We start from the raw sequence: 18,691 nt of genomic DNA on the forward strand, positions 1-18,691 counted from the left end.
TTGCTCTGGGGGCATGCCGCATTTAGGAAGCCCCTATGGTGCCAGGACAGCAAAAAAAAACACATGGCATACCATTTTGTAAACTACACCCCTTGGGGAATGTAACAAGGGGTAAAGTGAACCTTAATACCCCACAGGGGTTTCCCGACTTTTGAATATGTAAAAAAAAAAAATTTTTTACCTAAAATGCTTGGTTTCCCAAAAACTTCACATTTTTACAAAGGGTTAAAGCAGAAATGACCCCAGAAAATTTGAAGCACAATTTCTCCCGATTCAGAAAACACCCCATATGGGGGTGAAAAGTGCTCTGCTGGTGCACTACAGGTCTCAAGAGAGGAGTAGTCACATTTGGCTTTTTGGAAGCAAATTTTGCCCTGGGGTCATGCCGCATTTAGGAAGCCCCTATGGTGCCAGGACAGAAAAAAAAAAACACACGTCATTACATTTTAGAAACTAGACCCCTCGGGGAACGTAACAGTGTTACAGTGAGTACTTATACCTCACAGGTTTTTTGAACAGTGGGCCGTAAAATTAAAAAATTTGATTTTGTTGCACATTTGTTACCCCAAATGTTTCACTTTCACATTGGGTAATAGGGCAAAAGGCCCCCAAAATTTGTAGAACAATTTTGTCTGAGAAAAACAATACCCCATATGTGGATGTAAATTGCTCTGTGGACGCACTGCAATGCTCAGAATAGAAGGAGTGAAAATTTTGTTGAAATTGAAGTCGGGGGGTCATGTGCATTTATAAAGCCCCCATTGTGCAAAAACAGCAAAAAAATAAAACATGTGACACCATTTTAGAAACTACACCCCTCAATGAACGTAACAAGGGGTACAGTGGGAAATAACACCTCACAGGTTTTTTGAAAAGTGGGCCATAAATTGAAAAATTAGATTTTTTTAACACTAAAATGCTGGGGTTACCCAATTTTTAACATTTTCACAAGGGGTAATATGAGGAATTGGGTTACAAATTTTGGAGGGCTTTTTCCCCTGACTATGAAAATACATCCACATATGGGGTAACGCACAACAAGGCTCAGAAGTCATAGAGGTCACTTTGTATTTGTGGCCTATGGCATATCAGTAGCTGACGGTTACATACATTCCGAGGAAAATACTAAAATGAAACACCTACATGTGACACCATTACAGAAAGTACCCACCTTGAGGAATGGGTATAGGGGTAAAGAGGACATTTTGAACTCACAGGTGTTTCCTAAATTTATTTTCCAGGAATGGATGAAAGGTAGCTTTTGAAAATTGCAATTTGCAACCTATGCTCTGCTTCATTTTTCTGGGAACAACTAACATGTAACTCCGAATTGTCGCATGGAAATACGACAGAGCTCAGCGAGAACTCTATTCGCATTTGAGGCGGATGTTTGTTACAGACCTAACAGTTACATACATTCAGAGGAAAATACAAGAAAGGAACACTACAAATACTGTGAGAATACTACAAACAGTACACCCCCTAGGGAAGGTGTATAGGGGTGAAGTGGAGATTTGGAACAGACGGGTGTTCCCTAAATTTATTTTCCAGGAATGGATGAAGTGTACTATGGGGGGAAGAAAATTGCAATTTTAGTACTGATATGACAATTATTTTCCCAGAATGATGACCCAGAGTACAGCCAAAAGTAAAAATGATGCCCGCCCCAAACCTATACTCTGAATCATCATTCTGGGAAGGGGATGTGTGGGGCCGTCCCTATTCTGTTACCTCAAATGCGCAACCCACTCAGGTGGGGAGAGAACGTTGTGCATTTGAGGCAACGGCAAACCTCCAATGCTGTTGACTCTGTGTCCCATGACCCATTTTTTAGGGGGAAGAAAAAAAAGATATTGGGTGTATTGGGAAAGAGGTTTTGGATTTTATTTTTATTTTTTTTTTGGGGGGGGGGGGGTGTTTTGGTTTAAATTTTGGAAGACAATGTACCCTGGACTGGTACATTGGAGCCCAATTCTGGGGAATTAAATTTAGGGCAAAGGATGGAAAATTTAGTACTCCATGGAAGTGTGATACTCCCTGAAGCAGCCTATGCAGAGGCCCGGATGATCGGGGCAAGTGTCACACTGAATGGTGGTGTCCCTCCGTCTCCCCTTCCTGTGACACACTCTGCATCTTTTCTGGGTTCGTCCCGACCTTCCAGTGTTGGGGATCACACCTGGAAAGTGTTGGCCGGGGACGATCCGGGGACCTAAAGTTCCAGAGGTGCTCTGACCCGCTCTTTGGCGGTCACCATAGATGAGGGCCTTTAGATCTACCTCTTGAAACTCCAGGAATGTCCCTGTGTTGCCAGCGTACTTGTACAGTATAAAAGAGTTGTACATGGCAACCTGTACCATGTAGACTGCAACCTTTTTATACCATACACATGTTTTCCGCATGGCATTATATGGCTTGAGGACTTGATCAGAAAGATCAACTCCCCCCATATACCGATTGTAGTCCAGAATACAATTGGGCTTGAGGACGCGTCCCGCGGTACCTCGCACAGGGACAGGGGTGCTGCCGTTCCCATGAATAGTGGTGAGCATAAGGACATCCCTCTTGTCCTTATACCGGACCAACAACAGGCTTTCATGGGAAAAGGCACGGGACTCACCCCGGGGGATAGGAGCCGGGACACTGGCACCGTGCATCTAGTCTGATGAGTAGTGCTGCAGTATATTTTTGGAACTATATATATATATATATATATATATATATATATATATATATTAGGCTTGACTGTGATTGTAGATTAAGCATTATTGCGAAATGCGTCAGACTTACAGCTTTGTACTGCGATATCTTCAATAAAGCAACAAACAGTTTTTACCTGCATCCACTCTAGTGCCGGACCCTTTTTGTTCTTCATATATATATATATATATATATATATATATATATATATATAGCAGGCAAAACAAAACAGCAGCACTCCGGTTAAGATGAAAGCGTGTCAGGCTTTATTCATAAGATGCCACGACGTTTCAACTGTCTCTCACGGTCTTTGTCAAGCAAATAACATGTGCAAGTGCTTACAATATATAGGGGTGATGCATGTGCAATAGTTTTGCATAATTAATTAGATTACAATATCAAAACAGTATAGAATACAGTGATCACAAATAATCATAAAACAATGTTAAAACAAAGTGAATAAAATTCGTATTAAGACGCCATAAGGGCGATATACTATACAGTGTTAGTGTCACATACAGTGTATATAGTGTCTAAAATCACATAAATAATATAGCAGAGGGAGGAGTCGAGGGTAGTTCTGGCACTGCCTACTCACCAGTTCGTTTGTAAACATATATCACGAGGAACGCCATGGTTGCTTCCGTCTCTCTGTGTCATGTGATGCTCATGTGACGTTTGTATCTCGCACAGGCGCACTAAGCGCCATAAGGATGCAATGACCCGCAATGCGTGTCAATGCTCACTTGTTCTCTGCGCATGCGTGCACGCAAGGTGCGTCAGGGTATAGTTAGGTGCCGCAGTCACAGGCGCATGCGTACTCGCTCTAGGCTCTTACTCAGCGCCATTTTTGACTAGGGAATTCTTACCCAAATTAAGGGTCCAGAATCATGCTATTCCATTCACACTAGCACAGCAATCTCCCAGGTCCCCAACACCATTAGGCAGCGTTGGGACTCCAGCACTGGTTAATCCATTGATACCGATTTTCAGCAGCCGAATGAGTGACCCCTGGACAGGGATCTAACTCACTCGTGCCACAGATATCGTGGAGGGGACCGGCCAATCGGCTCTTGTTTGGGAAAAGTGCCACATATGCGACCTCAGTCAAGGACCCAGCTTAAAAGAGTGCAAACATCAAGTACCATGTCCCTGGCATCATACCTTGCCCCACACAGAGAAAAGTCGGCATCCAAAGCAATAATTATTGTATAATAGAAAGTATTTCGTAAAATATTTTATAAAAATGATTAGTATCATTCTTGTTCTTTCATGTTGTTATTCTGGTGAGGGGGCCGCCATCCTCTCTCTCGCCATCTGCATAAAAAGAAAAAATAGGTGCACCTTGCGTGCACGCATGCGCAGAGAACAAGTGAGCGTTGACACGCACTGCGGGTCATTGCATCCTTATGGCGCTTAGTGCGTCTGTGCGAGATACAAATGTCACATGAGCATCACATGACCGGAGCTTTTCTTCCTGTCTAGCCGCACACAGAGAGACGGAAGCAACCATGGCGTTCCTCGTGATATATGTTTACAAACGAACTGGTGAGTAGGCAGTGCCAGAACTACCCTCGACTCCTCCCTCTGCTATATTGTTTATGTGATTTTAGACACTATATACACTGTATGTGACACTAACACTGTATAGTATATCGCCCTTATGGCGTCTTAATACGAATTTTATTCACTTTGTTTTAACATTGTTTTATGATTATTTGTGATCACGGTATTCTACACTGTTTTGATATTGTAATCTAATTAATTATGCAAAACTATTGCACATGTATCACCCCTATATATTGTAAGCACTTGCACATGTTATTTGCTTGACAAAGACCATGAGAGACAGTTGAAACGTCATGGCATCTAATGAATAAAGCCTGACACGCTTTCATCTTAACCGGAGTGCTGCTGTTTTGTTTTGCTGGCTGTTTGTGGGGGCTCTTGACCTGGGCCCGACCAGTTTGCACCAGTGGACACCCTTGGGAGTGCGGTCCTTTTTGTTGAATTCTATTATATATATATATATATATATATATATATATATATATATAGGTTGTGGGGGAGATTTATAAATAGTTACGTTATTCGCTCCGGCCGTACACGCTGGCCGTGAGCGCATGGTCCCCTTACCTGCTGTAGTCCCAGTCCGTCACTCCCCGGGTGTTTCTCCTGCCTCCGCCCCTGCTTCTCTGCTCCGGCGCGCGTGTCCCCGTCCCCTAGGGCGCGCGTGTGCCGAGCTTTAAGATTTAAAGGGCCAGTACCCTGATTAGTGTAATCCACCTGTGGCTCATTTATAAATTCCTCAACCCTCCTCAGTTTCCTGCCGGATCTTTGTTGCCTTGAGCCTGAGAGAAAGCATTCCTGTTATTGCCTTGCCGTGTATCTGATCTCTTGCTTTGTGATTCGACCTTGCTCCTCTGCTGCCTGCCTACTGACCTCCTGCTACATCTAGACTATGCTACTGTGCCACCTGCACTGACCTTCTGCTATCCAGACTACGAGCTGCCTTATCCCTCCTGTGCCTCGCATCTCCTCAGCCGCCTGTGTGGTCGAGCAGTGCCAGGGGTAGCGAACTGGGTGTCGCCTGCAGCAACAAGTCCATCCCGCTTTGCGGCGGGCCCTGGTGAATACCAGTGGCACCTTAGACTCTGCTCCCTGGTACAGTCCGAGTCATCTGCATCACAGGTCCAGTGGATCCACATCCCCCAGGATTCCTGTCTTCAGAAACGTGAGTGTTACAGTAATCTTTTTTACTTGTTATTGATCTAATTTGTGTGTTTTTTATTTTTTTGCTTATTCGTTGCAAATCTTTTTTTCCTAGTATATAAATTCTCAGAAAACATGTAGACCACTTTACATGCAGTGTTTTTAATTTGCAATTTAAAAAAAATACATACAATACAATACTCTCAGTTGTTAGGATTCGGCAGGCTGGAGGTGGATCCTCTGTGTCAGAGAGGGATTGGCGTGGACCGTACCGGTGGACCGGTTCTAAGTTGCTACTGGTATTCACCAGAGCCCGCCACAAAGCGGGATGCTCTTGCTGCGGCGGTAGCAACCAGGTCGTGTCCACCGGTAACGGCTCAACCTCACTGACTGCTGAGAGTGGCGTGGGACAGGAGGACTAGACAGACGCGAGGTCAGATGTAGCAGAAAGTCAGGGCAGGCGGCAAGGTACGTAGTCAAGGGCAACGGCAGAAGGTCTGGTAACACTGGTAAGGCAAACACAGAAAACGCTTTCACTGGCACTGAGGCAACAAGATCCAGCAATGCTGGGAAGGGGAAGTGAGGTTTTATAGGCATGGAGCAGATGGAAGCTAATTACACTGATTGGGCCAGGCACCAATTAGTGCACTGGCCCTTTAAATCTTAGAGTGCTGGCGCGCGCACCCTAGAGAGCGGAGCCGCGCGCACCAGGACGTGACAGCCGGGGAACGGGACAGGTGAGTTGATTGGGATGCAACCCGCGAGCGGGCGCGTCCCGCTATGCGGATCGCATCCCCGCCGGCAGTGTCAGTGCAGCGCTCCCGGTCAGCGGGTCTGACCAGGGCGCTGCAGAGAGGAGAACGCCGCGAGCGCTTCGGGGAGGAGCAGGGACCCGGAGCGCTCTGCGTAACATCAGTGGTGCTTTAGAAACTTGTTTTACAAAGAAATGAAGCTATGAAGTCATTTTGTTTTTAAAAACTTTTAACATGCTCCAGGGACATTACAAAAGTTTTGCTCGATCAGTGTCTGGAAGTTCAGACTTGTCACAATTTCTAGAATAATCCAGGAGGCGTCTGTGCTAAGTGCAAAGACTGTCAAAATTATAAGTCTTTAGGACATTATCAGGTTGTGAGCACAGAGAGCAGGAAGCAGCAGCACCCAGCCACTTCTCCCTGCTAGTCCTAGTGATCTTGATGTTTGACATGACCCTTTTAAATTAAGTTTTTATGCAACTTTCAGTCGGGCTACTGAGCCAAATAATAGTCTAACACTTTCTAATTTTTAGGGCAAACTTTGCAGAACTTTTCAGCAGTGTTACCATTATCACCACATGCAGGACTAAAATAAAATGATCAAGATATAGATTAGAGGGGATCATGTCATTCACAGTAGGTGATGGTTAGTGCTCCCATCCTTCCCTTTCCTGCACAAAGACTTCTGCACAGATCACCAAGTATGCCTAGAAAACTTTCTATAGAAGTCAAGAAGTCCCCTCCAAGCTAGTGTTTCCTGTTATTCATGTAGCAGCTGAAAAGCATCTCTCTCTTAAAGCTGTTATGGGAACAAAACAGGAGCACAGGCAATATGGCAATATGTACAGGGGAAAAAAAAAGAAAAAGAAAAAAAATGAAAGATTAAAAAAAAAAAAAAAAAAGAACAAGTTTCAGAATCTGCCTTTAATCAGTAAAATGTAGATGGCATGCTCCCTTTAAGTATAATATATATTTCTGGATATCCTTGGTGCAGTATCTGTTACATCAGGATAAGCCAGGACCAGGTGAACAGCACATTAAAAGCTTTACACAAAAGGACAAGTCAGGTGCTTATTCTTTTAAATGTTTATTTAGTAGGAAAAGCTTTTAAATCAAATTAATACAATGTATTTTTATACATAAGAACAAATAAAATACCATATACTCTCAGCAGGATAGGATCACCTCAGTAACTGGCAATGTGCATTCAAAGAAACAAAAATCCAGCACTCACATGTCTTAAAAAATCAATATTTTTCTTAGATTTACATGCACAGATAGCTTAAAATTCCCTTCCCATGGGGATTTTTGCATATAACATTTTCAGGATTGTATTAATATATAGCATCCTATAAACAAACAAAATGGATCATAATGTACATGGTGGCAAAATTTAACAAACCATTGTAAACAACATACAGTAAGCGTGGAAAGGTTCCTGAGTGTATTTTAAATAGAGATAATATTAACATAAATAAAACTGTAATCAGAGGCAGTTTCCATTATATACATATATATGTGATCAAAACTTCTCCTGTTGTGCAATGGTTGCAGAGGTGTCCACAGGAATGTCCCGTAGCAAGACTTAGAATGGACTCCACTGACAGCGCCGACAAATACATAATTTAATTACTATCTACTGTAAGATTTGAACCTATCGATGGGTTAGGGCCCTATTACATGGAGTATATATTGGTCAAATAGGCCAGTATCACCCTGTGTAATAGACAATGTAAGGCCTTGTAATAGGGCCCTTGGAGCTTTGGTTTCCACACTTAGAGCACTAAATCTACTTATTTATAAACATGAGCATTATAAACCTTTATGCAGTGGTAAAGCAAGAGACACATTTTTGTGTTGGGCTCCATAGTAGTCACATGGTCTGCCCCTGTAGGTACCACTGGATAGTTGTCAAAGGTGTTAGAAAACACTGAAGTGTATCAGTTATAATTTAATTTATAGATTTTTATTTGCATGGTTGAAAGAAAAATAATGGATAGCAATCACATGTTAGCTAGAAGTTTATATCACTTATATTAGATTATTTTTGTCAGGGGCTAAGTTCAAAATTGTATATTTAGCATGCAACTAAGAGGAGATGAAGGGGAGGCATTGTGAGAAGAGCAACGTCTGCTCTCAGCCAATCAACATTACCAAAAACACTTCCTAGATTGCTGATTGGCTGGGGTTCTCACTATGCTCCTCCCCTACATCCTTTTAAGTTAGTTCCACATCTGTTCCACAGGTTCCACAGCTGTTCCTGTTCTAGATTCCTATTACAGGGTAGTGGTCATGCAGCTACAGATATTACCACAAAAGCATATATTTTCCTCCATATTAAGCAATATATTGCTGTGCTACAGTTATATCCATATATGGCGCAAAGTTTAAACTTTGTTTACTTAACAAATGAACATTCTGTACTCGATTCTTTGGGTGCACAGAAGGGGTGCTTGGTTTGCTGTTTATCAGTCTTCTTACAGCCTAACAGACTATATACATACTTCCGACATTTTGCAGATGCATAGTAATACATTAAAGGATCAAGACAACTACTTACACTGCTTATACAAGCACACAGAATGTAAGCAAAATATAGAGACTCAGAATGTCCATTAAGGAAGTGAAGATAATGCATTAGAAAGATGGTATTGGTTGGACCAAAGCAAAGAAAAAACACAGAAAGAACTATAATGGTCAAGAAAATAGCTCTAGTCTTCTTAGAAGAATTTTCAATATTCTCAGCATTTTTACTTAAGGATCGGAGAATTTCAGTGTAACAGAAGATTGTAACTATTAATGGAAAGAAGAAAAAAATAGAGGAAAAGGCAGTGAAGTAGTACATGTAGAAGTTCTGTTGGTCTGCTAATTCTAGCACGTCATGGCAAGTTGTGATGCCCAATGAATCAATGTTAAGAGTTTGGCTGGTAAGCAAAAGAGGCACAGTGCTGGTTATGGATACAAGCCAGATGGCAACACACACCAGCCAAGCTCGCTTCTTTGTTCGCCAGGTACGGGCTTGCATTGGAAACACCAAACCCATGTATCTGTCCACACTCATGCTGGTCATGAGCAGGATGGAGCAGTACATGTTACAGTAAAATGCTGCGGTGGCAAATCGACACATTCCTTCTCCAATTTGCCAGTTGTTCCCTCTAAATCTGTATACAATGTTGAAAGGCAACAGAGCAACAAATAGCACATCGGCTATTGCTAAGTTCAGCATATATACTACTGCCGTCGTTTTGATTTTTATCTTCAATAGAAACATTAAAATTGCCATTAGGTTTAGGGGAAGTGCCACAATGAACACCACAGTGTAGACTGATGGTACAAATGAGGTCAACCATTGACTGGAAAGGTAGAATTTAGTGTGATTTGAAACATCCTTAATAAAATCTGAAAGAAAGAGAAACACTTGTTTACAAGTTTAAGAGATCACATTGTTCAGGTGCATGTTAGGAGGGTGAAATTGGGTAATACTGAAGGGTGCAAGAACCTCTATATACTGCCAGGTGTCCTCCTTATCTCCTTATAAAAAAATAAAATCTATATGTAAAACTGAACTGCTTTAGTTAAGCCTTTTATTTACAGGAGATGTTGCAGATGTAGATATATTGTGCAGTGTATTCCTAATATCTGTTGAATTTCCACTTGGCAGTTTTTGCGTCAAAGCCATGAGGAAATAAAATAACAAATCTGTCTTTTATATTTTTTATTAAACTTCTGGCTTTGATACAGAAACTGCAGTGACAGTTTTCCAAAACTGCTAAGTGGAACCCAACCTTTATTGTCATAAAAAAAAACTTTTGACACGAGGTTCGATATAGCAAGGTGAAGCACCTGGCTGTGCGTTTCACTCCCTGGTTCACAGCTCATTCTGACTGATTGTAGGAGACTGGTTCCATAGACTTATAATGAAGCCCAGCTTCTTTCAGCATTCAGACTGAACTTTCACACACTTCACCTGGCTATATCTATGGATTACAGTATTTTTTTAAATCTAAACTTGATGTGTCAACACATCATCTGTTCATCATCACATTCATCTGTTCATTTTCAGTGGTATCTGTGCTGTCTGCCAACATGGCGACAGGGAAGTTTACCCCTGAACACTATGTGGCCAAAGATATTTAGTATATATATATATATATATATATATATATATATATATATATATGTATATATATATATATATATATATATATATATTATTTTTTTCTGTTAGCGTCAAGCTTGAATTGCCTCATCTGTGTAAAGTGTTCTTGAGTTTGTACGTAATGGTCTGTTGGTCAATGGACTGTGTCACCCTCCTCAGCAGGGTAATCAACACCAGGCCCCTTAAAACACTACAGTTTATGTATAAGGGCACGTTCACACAACATAATGTCCTCCCGGAAAAAATCAGGGTGGACATTATGTGCACAGCAGAGCCAACAAATCAGTGCTAGGACAGTTCGGATATGCAACAGCACCATTGACGCAAAAGAATGAACACGTTGATTCTTTGGGCCGATTAAATTCAGCAATGGAAAACTCAGTTTCTGAAAAGAATCCCATTGACAGCAATAGAACTTTACTGCACAGGAATTTCCAAGCAGAATCCCTGAGCAGAATTGCGTTCAGAAATTCCACAATGTGAATGTGCCTATTATCCTATCATCCATTAGGGTGTTAACTGCAAAGCCATCACGCTTGGTTGGTTGGAACAGATAGGAACTATTTAATTTAAAGAGATTTAAACAGATATCATGCAGCTGGACTATTATCTGAGTTACACTTTAAAATCAAACTTTTACTGCTGTAACCTCATTTTCTGTAATGGAAATGTTCCATATCCCCTACATAGACATTAATGATAAACAAGCTGGAAGATAGCCTGTCTGTAGTCATCACTTGTGGGAATACAAAAGTAAACGCATCAATTTAACTTATTTGACATCAGAGGGGAAGAAAAAAATCTGTGGATTTAAAAAAAACCTCACATTTTGCACTAACAATTTGCCCTGAAACAGACCTTGTGCAAAAAAGCAGTTTTACCATTCTCCAGTGGCGAAGGTAATGATACCCCCCCCCCTTCCATGTCTACCAATTGCATATACAATCATAACATGTGAATAAGGCTTTAGCAAGAATTGTCCTGAATATATAGTAAAAGGAGAAAACAGACTTTCAGAGTACTGATCATTTTTCATAGTCACTGAGGTAAGAACATTCACAATCGTGTCTGACATAAAAAAAGCTGAAGATTCAAACAAACAAGTTAACTTTGCAGCACATATATACATTTACAGCATATGACTTTTACTTACATGTTTCATTCTTTTCTACAGCAAAGAAGATAAAAGAGTTGTACAGAGTTTCTGAAAAACAGGAAAAAAATATGTAAATGACAAAAAAAATGAAATTATTTTTTGATTTCATATGGCCCACCCGTTCCTGAAATATAGGGCTTTGTAGTTTGCAATTCAGCAATCTGGCAGAGGTTGGGCACTTTATCATAATAGGGGTTGTGTTTAGTGTGGTGACTATAAAGGGGGTGTGAATATTTAATAGGCGGGGGCTGGGGTGTGTGTTCAGTGCTCATAGAGCAGCTAGCTGTGCGTCTCGTCTATAATAGATGGTAGGTAATAGAGGAGCCTTTACTCTTTCTAACACCTCAATAAATGCCCTAATCCACACTGTATCTGCAGCTTATTAGTTACATACAGTCCTGACTGCACACCTGGATAGAGGTGGTAGTGTGTGGTTCTCCAGTTCACTCCCAGTGATAGTGCGCATCACTGTGATGTTCATGAGTCTGGGCATCAGGGATGTACACAAATTCCATCAGCCACCAGTGCAGCCACAATCCCAGAGTCATTGGGATACTGTCCGCTACTCTTGAACATCACAATGACTCAGTATCACCGGGATTTAACTGATAGACCACACACTACCACCATGATCTGGTTTTCATCCTGCAATATCTATCTATCTATATATGTAAAACTCATTGGCTCTCATTTACTATGATTTCCCTGTTGGTTTCGTGGTTTTTCCTGTCGGTCTATTTTTTTTCCCCAACATATTTACTATTGTGGCGCACACTTGTGGCGCATGGGTTTTTTGTTTGTCGCACGCGGGTTTCGTGTTGCGACAAGTTTTGTCAGTTCACTCCGTCAATGTTCTTTACGTTATTAAAGCGCGGAAAGTGACGGCAGTGGAGAATGAGTGGTTGTCAGGCTGCACGGAAGGCTCGCAACAAAGAGGAGCTTTCGTAGGCTTTCCACTTGTTCATAAATGAGAATTTCCCTCAGGAGGATGATGAGATAGCAGAGTGTTCCTCCCTTTCTCAAAACACTTCGAGTGTTTCTTGCGCTCTTCCTGTGTAATACATTTGTGTGGTAAAGGAAAAGTGTCCCATTACCTTACTTATTGATTTTGGCATGGTTGTGGTAATGTTGGATGACTTATTGGTTGTAAAATGTATTGACTTCAACAAGGTTTCGTAAGAATGGTTAATTAAAGATTGTTCATGCTTAGATATCCACAATTTATGTAAAATAAAAAAAATAAAAAACAAGTGCAAAGAATCAAAGGATGCTAATTAAGTTAAAAAAAAATTTTATAAAAAAATGAAAAAAATAAAAAAGTTGTCAAACATAACATGACAACATAACATATAAATAATTTAAAAAAAACAAACAGATTTAAACAATACATACACAGTAATACTACATAAACAAACCAAAAACAAAAGGCCAAACTAGTGTATGAAGTAAAAAATAAAAAAATTAAAAAAAAGGGGGGTAAGGGCAGCTTCAGATCACATACTACACAAATTTCCCTACTGCTAGGAGGTGTCGGTAAGTATCTAGCCTCCAAAACCTGACAAATCGGGTTAGGATTCTTCATAAATACCTTGTAAAAAGGCGTTTCTGTTGGGTAACGCCCCTTTTTCGGGTTTTCGAAAAGCCGACTCGGGTAGATCGGAAATAACAGGCGCACACGGTCGCAATGTGTCTGCGACAGGTCGCAGACACTTTGAGACAGGCGCAGAAACAGAAAACCCGAGAAAACAAATCAGGTTGATAATAGTAAATGAGGGCCAATGTGTGTATAGGTGTGTATGTTCCAGCATCACATCCAAACGGCTAAAGATATTAACATGAAACTTGGCACACATGTTACTTATATGTCAACAACAAACATAGGATAGGTGATTTAACCCTTACTCACCCCCATTTGCCAGGGTCAGGGTTTTTGTTTAAAGTCCCATACAAGTCTATGGGAAATATATGTTACCGCATAACTTCCAAACGGCTGGAGATATTTCGATAATACTTGGTCACATGTTACTTATATGTCCACTTAAAATATAGGATAGTTAATTTAACCCTTAACTACCCCCATTTGTGAGGGTCGGGGTTTTTATTTAAAGTCCTATGCAAATCAATTGGAAATGTATGTTCCCACATAACACCGTACGGTTGGAGATATTTCAATACCTGGTACACATATTACGGGTCGGGATATGAGGATGGGATATGAGGTCGGGACAGGAGGTCGGAACATGAGGTCGGGATAGGACCTCAGGATAGGAGGTCGGGATATGAGGACGGGATAGGAGGACGGGATAGGAGGACGGGATAGGAGGACGGGATAGGAGGACGGGATAGGAGGTCGTGATAGGAGGACAGGATAGGAGGATGGGATAGGAGGTCGAGATAGGAGGTCTAGATAGGATGTCGGGATATGAGGACGGGATATGAGGACGGGATATGAGGACGGGATAGGAGGATGGGATAGGAGGACGGGATAGGAGGACGGGATAGGAAGTTGGGATAGGAGGTCGGGATAGGAGGACAGGATAGGAGGTATGGATAGGAGGTCAGGATATGAGGACGGGATATGAGGATGGGATATGGGGTTGGGATATGACAATATATGAGGATGGGATATGAAGTCAAAAGCTTCCTCTGTTGATTTTCCTCCACAACAAGGATTAGGAATGAAAAACCGGGCAGCGCCGGGTACTCAGCTAGTATATATATATAAAACTCAATGTGTGTATGTGTGTGTATGTGTGTATCTATGTATGTATGTTCCACAATCACGTCCAAACGGCTAAAGATATTAACATAAAACTTGGCACACATGTTACTTATATGTCAACAACAAACATAGGATAGGTAATTTAACCCTTACTCACCTCCATTTGCCAGGATCAGGGTTTTTGTTTAAAGTCCCATACAAGTCTATGGGAAATATATGTTCCAGTATAACTTCCAAACGGCTGGAGATATTTCGATAATACTTGGTCACATGTTACTTATATATCAACTTAAAATGAAGGATAGTTAATTTAACCCTTAACTACCCCCATTTGTGAGGGTCGGGGCTTTTGTTTAAAATCACATGCAAATGAGTGGGAAATGTATGTTCCCACATAACTTCCGTACGGCTGGAGATATTTCAATTCCTGGTACACATATTACAGGTTGGAATATGAGGACAGGATGGGAGGTCGGGATAGGAGGTAGGGATAGGAGGTCGAGATAGGAGGTCGAGATAGGAGGATGGGATGGTCAGGATAGTCGGAATAGGAGGTCGGAATAAGAGGTTGAGATAGGAGGTCGGGATAGGAGGACGGGATAGGAGGGCGGGAAAGGAGGACGAGATAGGAGGTTGAGATAGGAGGACGGGATATGAGGACAGGATAGGAGGTAGGAGGTCGAGATAGGAGGATGGGATAGGAGGTCAGCATAGGAGGTCAAGATAAGAAGTTGAGATAGGAGGTCGAGATCTGAGGTAGGGATATGAGGACGGGATATGAGGACTAGTGTTGAGCAGCATAGGCCATATTCGAATTTGCGACATTTCACGAATATATGGACGAATATTCGTCATATATTCGCTAAATTCGCATATTCGGAATATTCGCGTTTCATTTTCGCATATGCGAAAATTTGCACGCCAGTTTCACACAGTAGTATTAGAGCCTTCTTTACACCACACAAGCTGGAAGCAGAGATCCTTGTGATGTGTACTGTGAAAAAAAAACAAAAAATGAATATTCGTAATTGCAAATATATAGTGCGAATTATTGCGAATATTCGCGAGCAACACTAATGAGGACAGGATAGGAGGACGGGATAGGAGGTCGTGATAGGAGGTCGGGATAGGAGGTCGAGATAGGAGGTCGAGATAGGAGGTCGAGATAGCAGGATGGGATTGGAGGATGGGATATGAGAACAGGATTGAAGGTCAGGATAGGAGGTCAAGATAGGAGGTCGGGATAGGATGAAGGGATAGGAGGTGGCGATAGGTGGTCGAGATAGGAGGATGGGATAGGAGGTCGAGATAGGAGGTCGAGATAGGAGGTCGGGATAGGAGGTCAAGATAGGAGGACGGGATAGGAGGACGGGATAGGAGGTCGGGATATGGGGTTTGGATATGACAACAATATATGAGGACGGGATATGAAGTCAAAAGCTTCCTCTGTTGATTTTCCTCCACAACAAGGATTAGGAAGGAAAAACTGGGCAACGCTGGGTACTCAGCTAGTAGTTATATAGAAGCGGTCAGGACTGTAGGTACCTAATAAGGTACAGACTGAGTGTCCTTTAGGGAATTTATTAGGTAACCAATGAGCTAGTAAGAGTAAAGGCTCCTCTATCCAAACTGAATCTGCACACAGGGATCTAAACCATTTGTCATAGCTATACTCACCCTGCCCCCCCCCCCCCTTCATAGTCACCACACAAAACACAACCCCTATTATAATAAGGTGCTGCAGCTCTTGAGCAGTTTGGCCCCGCCTCCCTGACACTTGGCTGAGAAACTAAAAGGCAATTTTATAAATTTGACAACCATCATCAGCTCCAGGAAAGGTACAGTTTGCTTTTTTACCACAGCTATCCAATGGTGTCTGAAGCTCTGAGCAGCAAACACAGCTGACAGATTCTCTTTAAAAATACCTACCAAAAGGGAAAACATATCCAGTAAAGTTATTATTGTATAGTACTGAAGAATCTGTTAATAAAAAAAAAGAAAAAAAGGGAAGAGATGAAATGAAAAATGTAATTTATTGTTCACAATAGACACTTGAGCAGGTTAGCATAAAATCTTGGTAATAGTGCCCTTAGAAGGGATCTTTTCTTATGGAAATAGATTAAACTTTTCCTAGTCTATCAATTACATTGACATTTTGGCTAGGGCGAGAAAATATGTACCGTATTTTTCGCCCTATAGGACTCTCCGGAATATAAGACGCACCCAATTTTAAATGAGGAAAATCTAGAATACAATGTAAAGTATAGGTCACAGTGATCTTTAACCTGTGGACCTCCAGATGTTGCAAAACTACAACTCCCAGCATGCCCGGACAGCCAACGGCAGGTTGAAGACCACTGGTATAGGAGGTAATACTCACGTGTCCCTGCCGTTCCAGACCCGTCACCGCTCGTCACCGCTGACCTGGATGTCGCCCTCCATCGCTGTCGCCGCGTCCTCGGGGTGTCCCCGTCTCTCCTGAACGTCTCTGCTGCCCGGTATCCTCACTCTCCATAGCCGCCATCACATTACTGCACACGCCACTACGCACTCCGCTCCTATTGGATGACGGGGCGGCGTGCGCGACGATGTGATGACGACGAAGGAGATCGCCGGCCATGCAGGGGATCCCGGCACGGAGCAGACACCGAGAAGGCAGGTAAGGTCCCTCCTGGTGCAGCCGGGTTAGTGTCACTTTCGCTTCAGAAGGGTTAATACAGGGCATCACTGCGATCGGTGATGTCCTGTATTAGCCGGGGGTCCCGGCCGTTGATGGGCGCAGGGACCGCCGCGATAGGTGTGTATTCGCCGTATAAGACGCACCAACGTTTCTCCCCCAGTTTTGGGGAAGAAAAAGTGCGTCTTATACGGCAAAAAATACAGTAGATAAAACAAAATAGACTGTTAAACAAAGGGTACTGAGGTTAAATGAGGGCACTATACCCAAAGTACCTAGTGAGTAACAAACAAATAGAGCTGAATAAAAAATTATTCAGTTCTCAAATACTCTAAGTGGGATGTGTCTGGGAGAAAGTTGTGGTGACAGTAAGAGGGGGAGATAAAGGGGGGAGGGAAAGGAAGTTTATTAGACCATGTAGATAATCACATGTATTTAGTTTGTTTTAAAACAGTATTACATTTATAATTTGTATTAAAACAGTATTAAATGTATAATTTCTATTAAAACAGTATTAAAAATGGTTGTAAATAAATTATCTGGGCTGAGTGGGGATAAGTCGCAGGGCCCTTGTGATTGTCTTTGTTTAGTTTGAATAAAATGTAGTATAAACTATGACAAGATGTATAAAAATATTTAAAAAAATATATTACAAATTTAAAAAAAGTCCAAAACAGTGTACACTCGGAACTGCTGTGTAGTGTGACTTATGAGTACTGGATGCCTAACACAATAACTCCCAATCCTGGATGATGTATCACTGCAGCCTAGGGTTCTCTACTAGCACGATGAGAACCATTCGAATGATCAGAATGATTCGAATGATTCTGAAAATAATGTTCAGAACGCCGGAGGCGTGCACTTCGGATAGGGGATAAGATATCTTGGGGCAGAGTCCCCCCTTCAAAGGTACCTTGTCCTTCGAAGTGATACCTGCTCTTTTGAAGTGTCGTTATCGCTTTACGTCCTTATGATGGTTTTGTACGGATTGTGCATTGTACCCCATGTTTCATTTGGAATTGTTATAAAGTGGCTTTCGACTAACACTTATGTATTCTTTGAAGAGCCTGCAAACTGTATGTTTGTTGATAGCAAATAATCTGAGAACCCTTTTTATATCTGTTTTGGTCAGAGCTCAGATACAGTTTGTTTTGTAAACTATGAAAATCTTGAAAAAAAATATGTATCTTTGCATAATAATATGAGGAGCTTATCTTTTTTTTTATATATATTATTTGATCTTTGTTGAAGCATGTGAACTGGCACGCACACCCTACCTCAATACCCAGTTTTGGTTAAGCTGGAGGGAAAAATGGCATATCTCCTGGGAGTTTATATAAGAAATGATTTCTATGTTTCTCACAGATGTGATCGCAGAATGATAACATAGGATATGATCAGAAAACATACTGGTCCAACTGGTACCCTTTGTAGATTTCAGTGAAGTGAGAGGTGGACAGGTACAGCCAGGTATCTATCATATGAAAGAAACTTTAAAAACTCTTGATATATTTGGTCATTACCTTTGGGGACAATATCATAGGTGAAACCATATACACTGGACTTGTTTCTTTCTGAAAAATTACCTGTAAAACAATAGGAAATCAAAAGTTACATTTATAAGGTCTTTAGGTAATGACCTTAGAAACAATGTTTAAATTATAGTAGATTAGACTTTTGTTTTTCTACGAATTTCTCTTTCTGAAATTATGACCATATTTTACACTGATGAGAAGTTTATATAATTGAGCAATAATACGCCAATGGGGCAAAAAATTGTCAATAATTCTAAACAGCTCTTGGTCTGGGTTCACAC

The 18,691-nt window shown here is 41.5% G+C and overlaps 1 protein-coding gene across 1 annotated transcript in view; it reads right to left on the minus strand.

Annotated features, from left to right (window-relative positions):
* Positions 1 to 7,264: 7,264 nt before the first annotated feature.
* The window catches only part of LOC130291613 (proteinase-activated receptor 1-like), a 109,314-nt gene continuing 97,887 nt past the window's right edge, over positions 7,265 to 18,691 (minus strand). The window contains exons 4-7 of the mRNA XM_056540577.1: positions 18,399 to 18,461; positions 16,128 to 16,178; positions 11,474 to 11,524; positions 7,265 to 9,560 (exon numbers count right to left, since the gene is read on the minus strand). Of these exons, the coding sequence (XP_056396552.1) occupies positions 8,560 to 9,560; positions 11,474 to 11,524; positions 16,128 to 16,178; positions 18,399 to 18,461 (1,166 nt within the window). The 3' untranslated portion in view covers positions 7,265 to 8,559. The remainder of the gene's footprint in view (positions 9,561 to 11,473; positions 11,525 to 16,127; positions 16,179 to 18,398; positions 18,462 to 18,691) is intronic.

Source organism: Hyla sarda, chromosome 1 (genome assembly GCF_029499605.1).
Source record: "Hyla sarda isolate aHylSar1 chromosome 1, aHylSar1.hap1, whole genome shotgun sequence".
Classification (NCBI taxonomy): Eukaryota; Metazoa; Chordata; class Amphibia; order Anura; family Hylidae; genus Hyla; species Hyla sarda.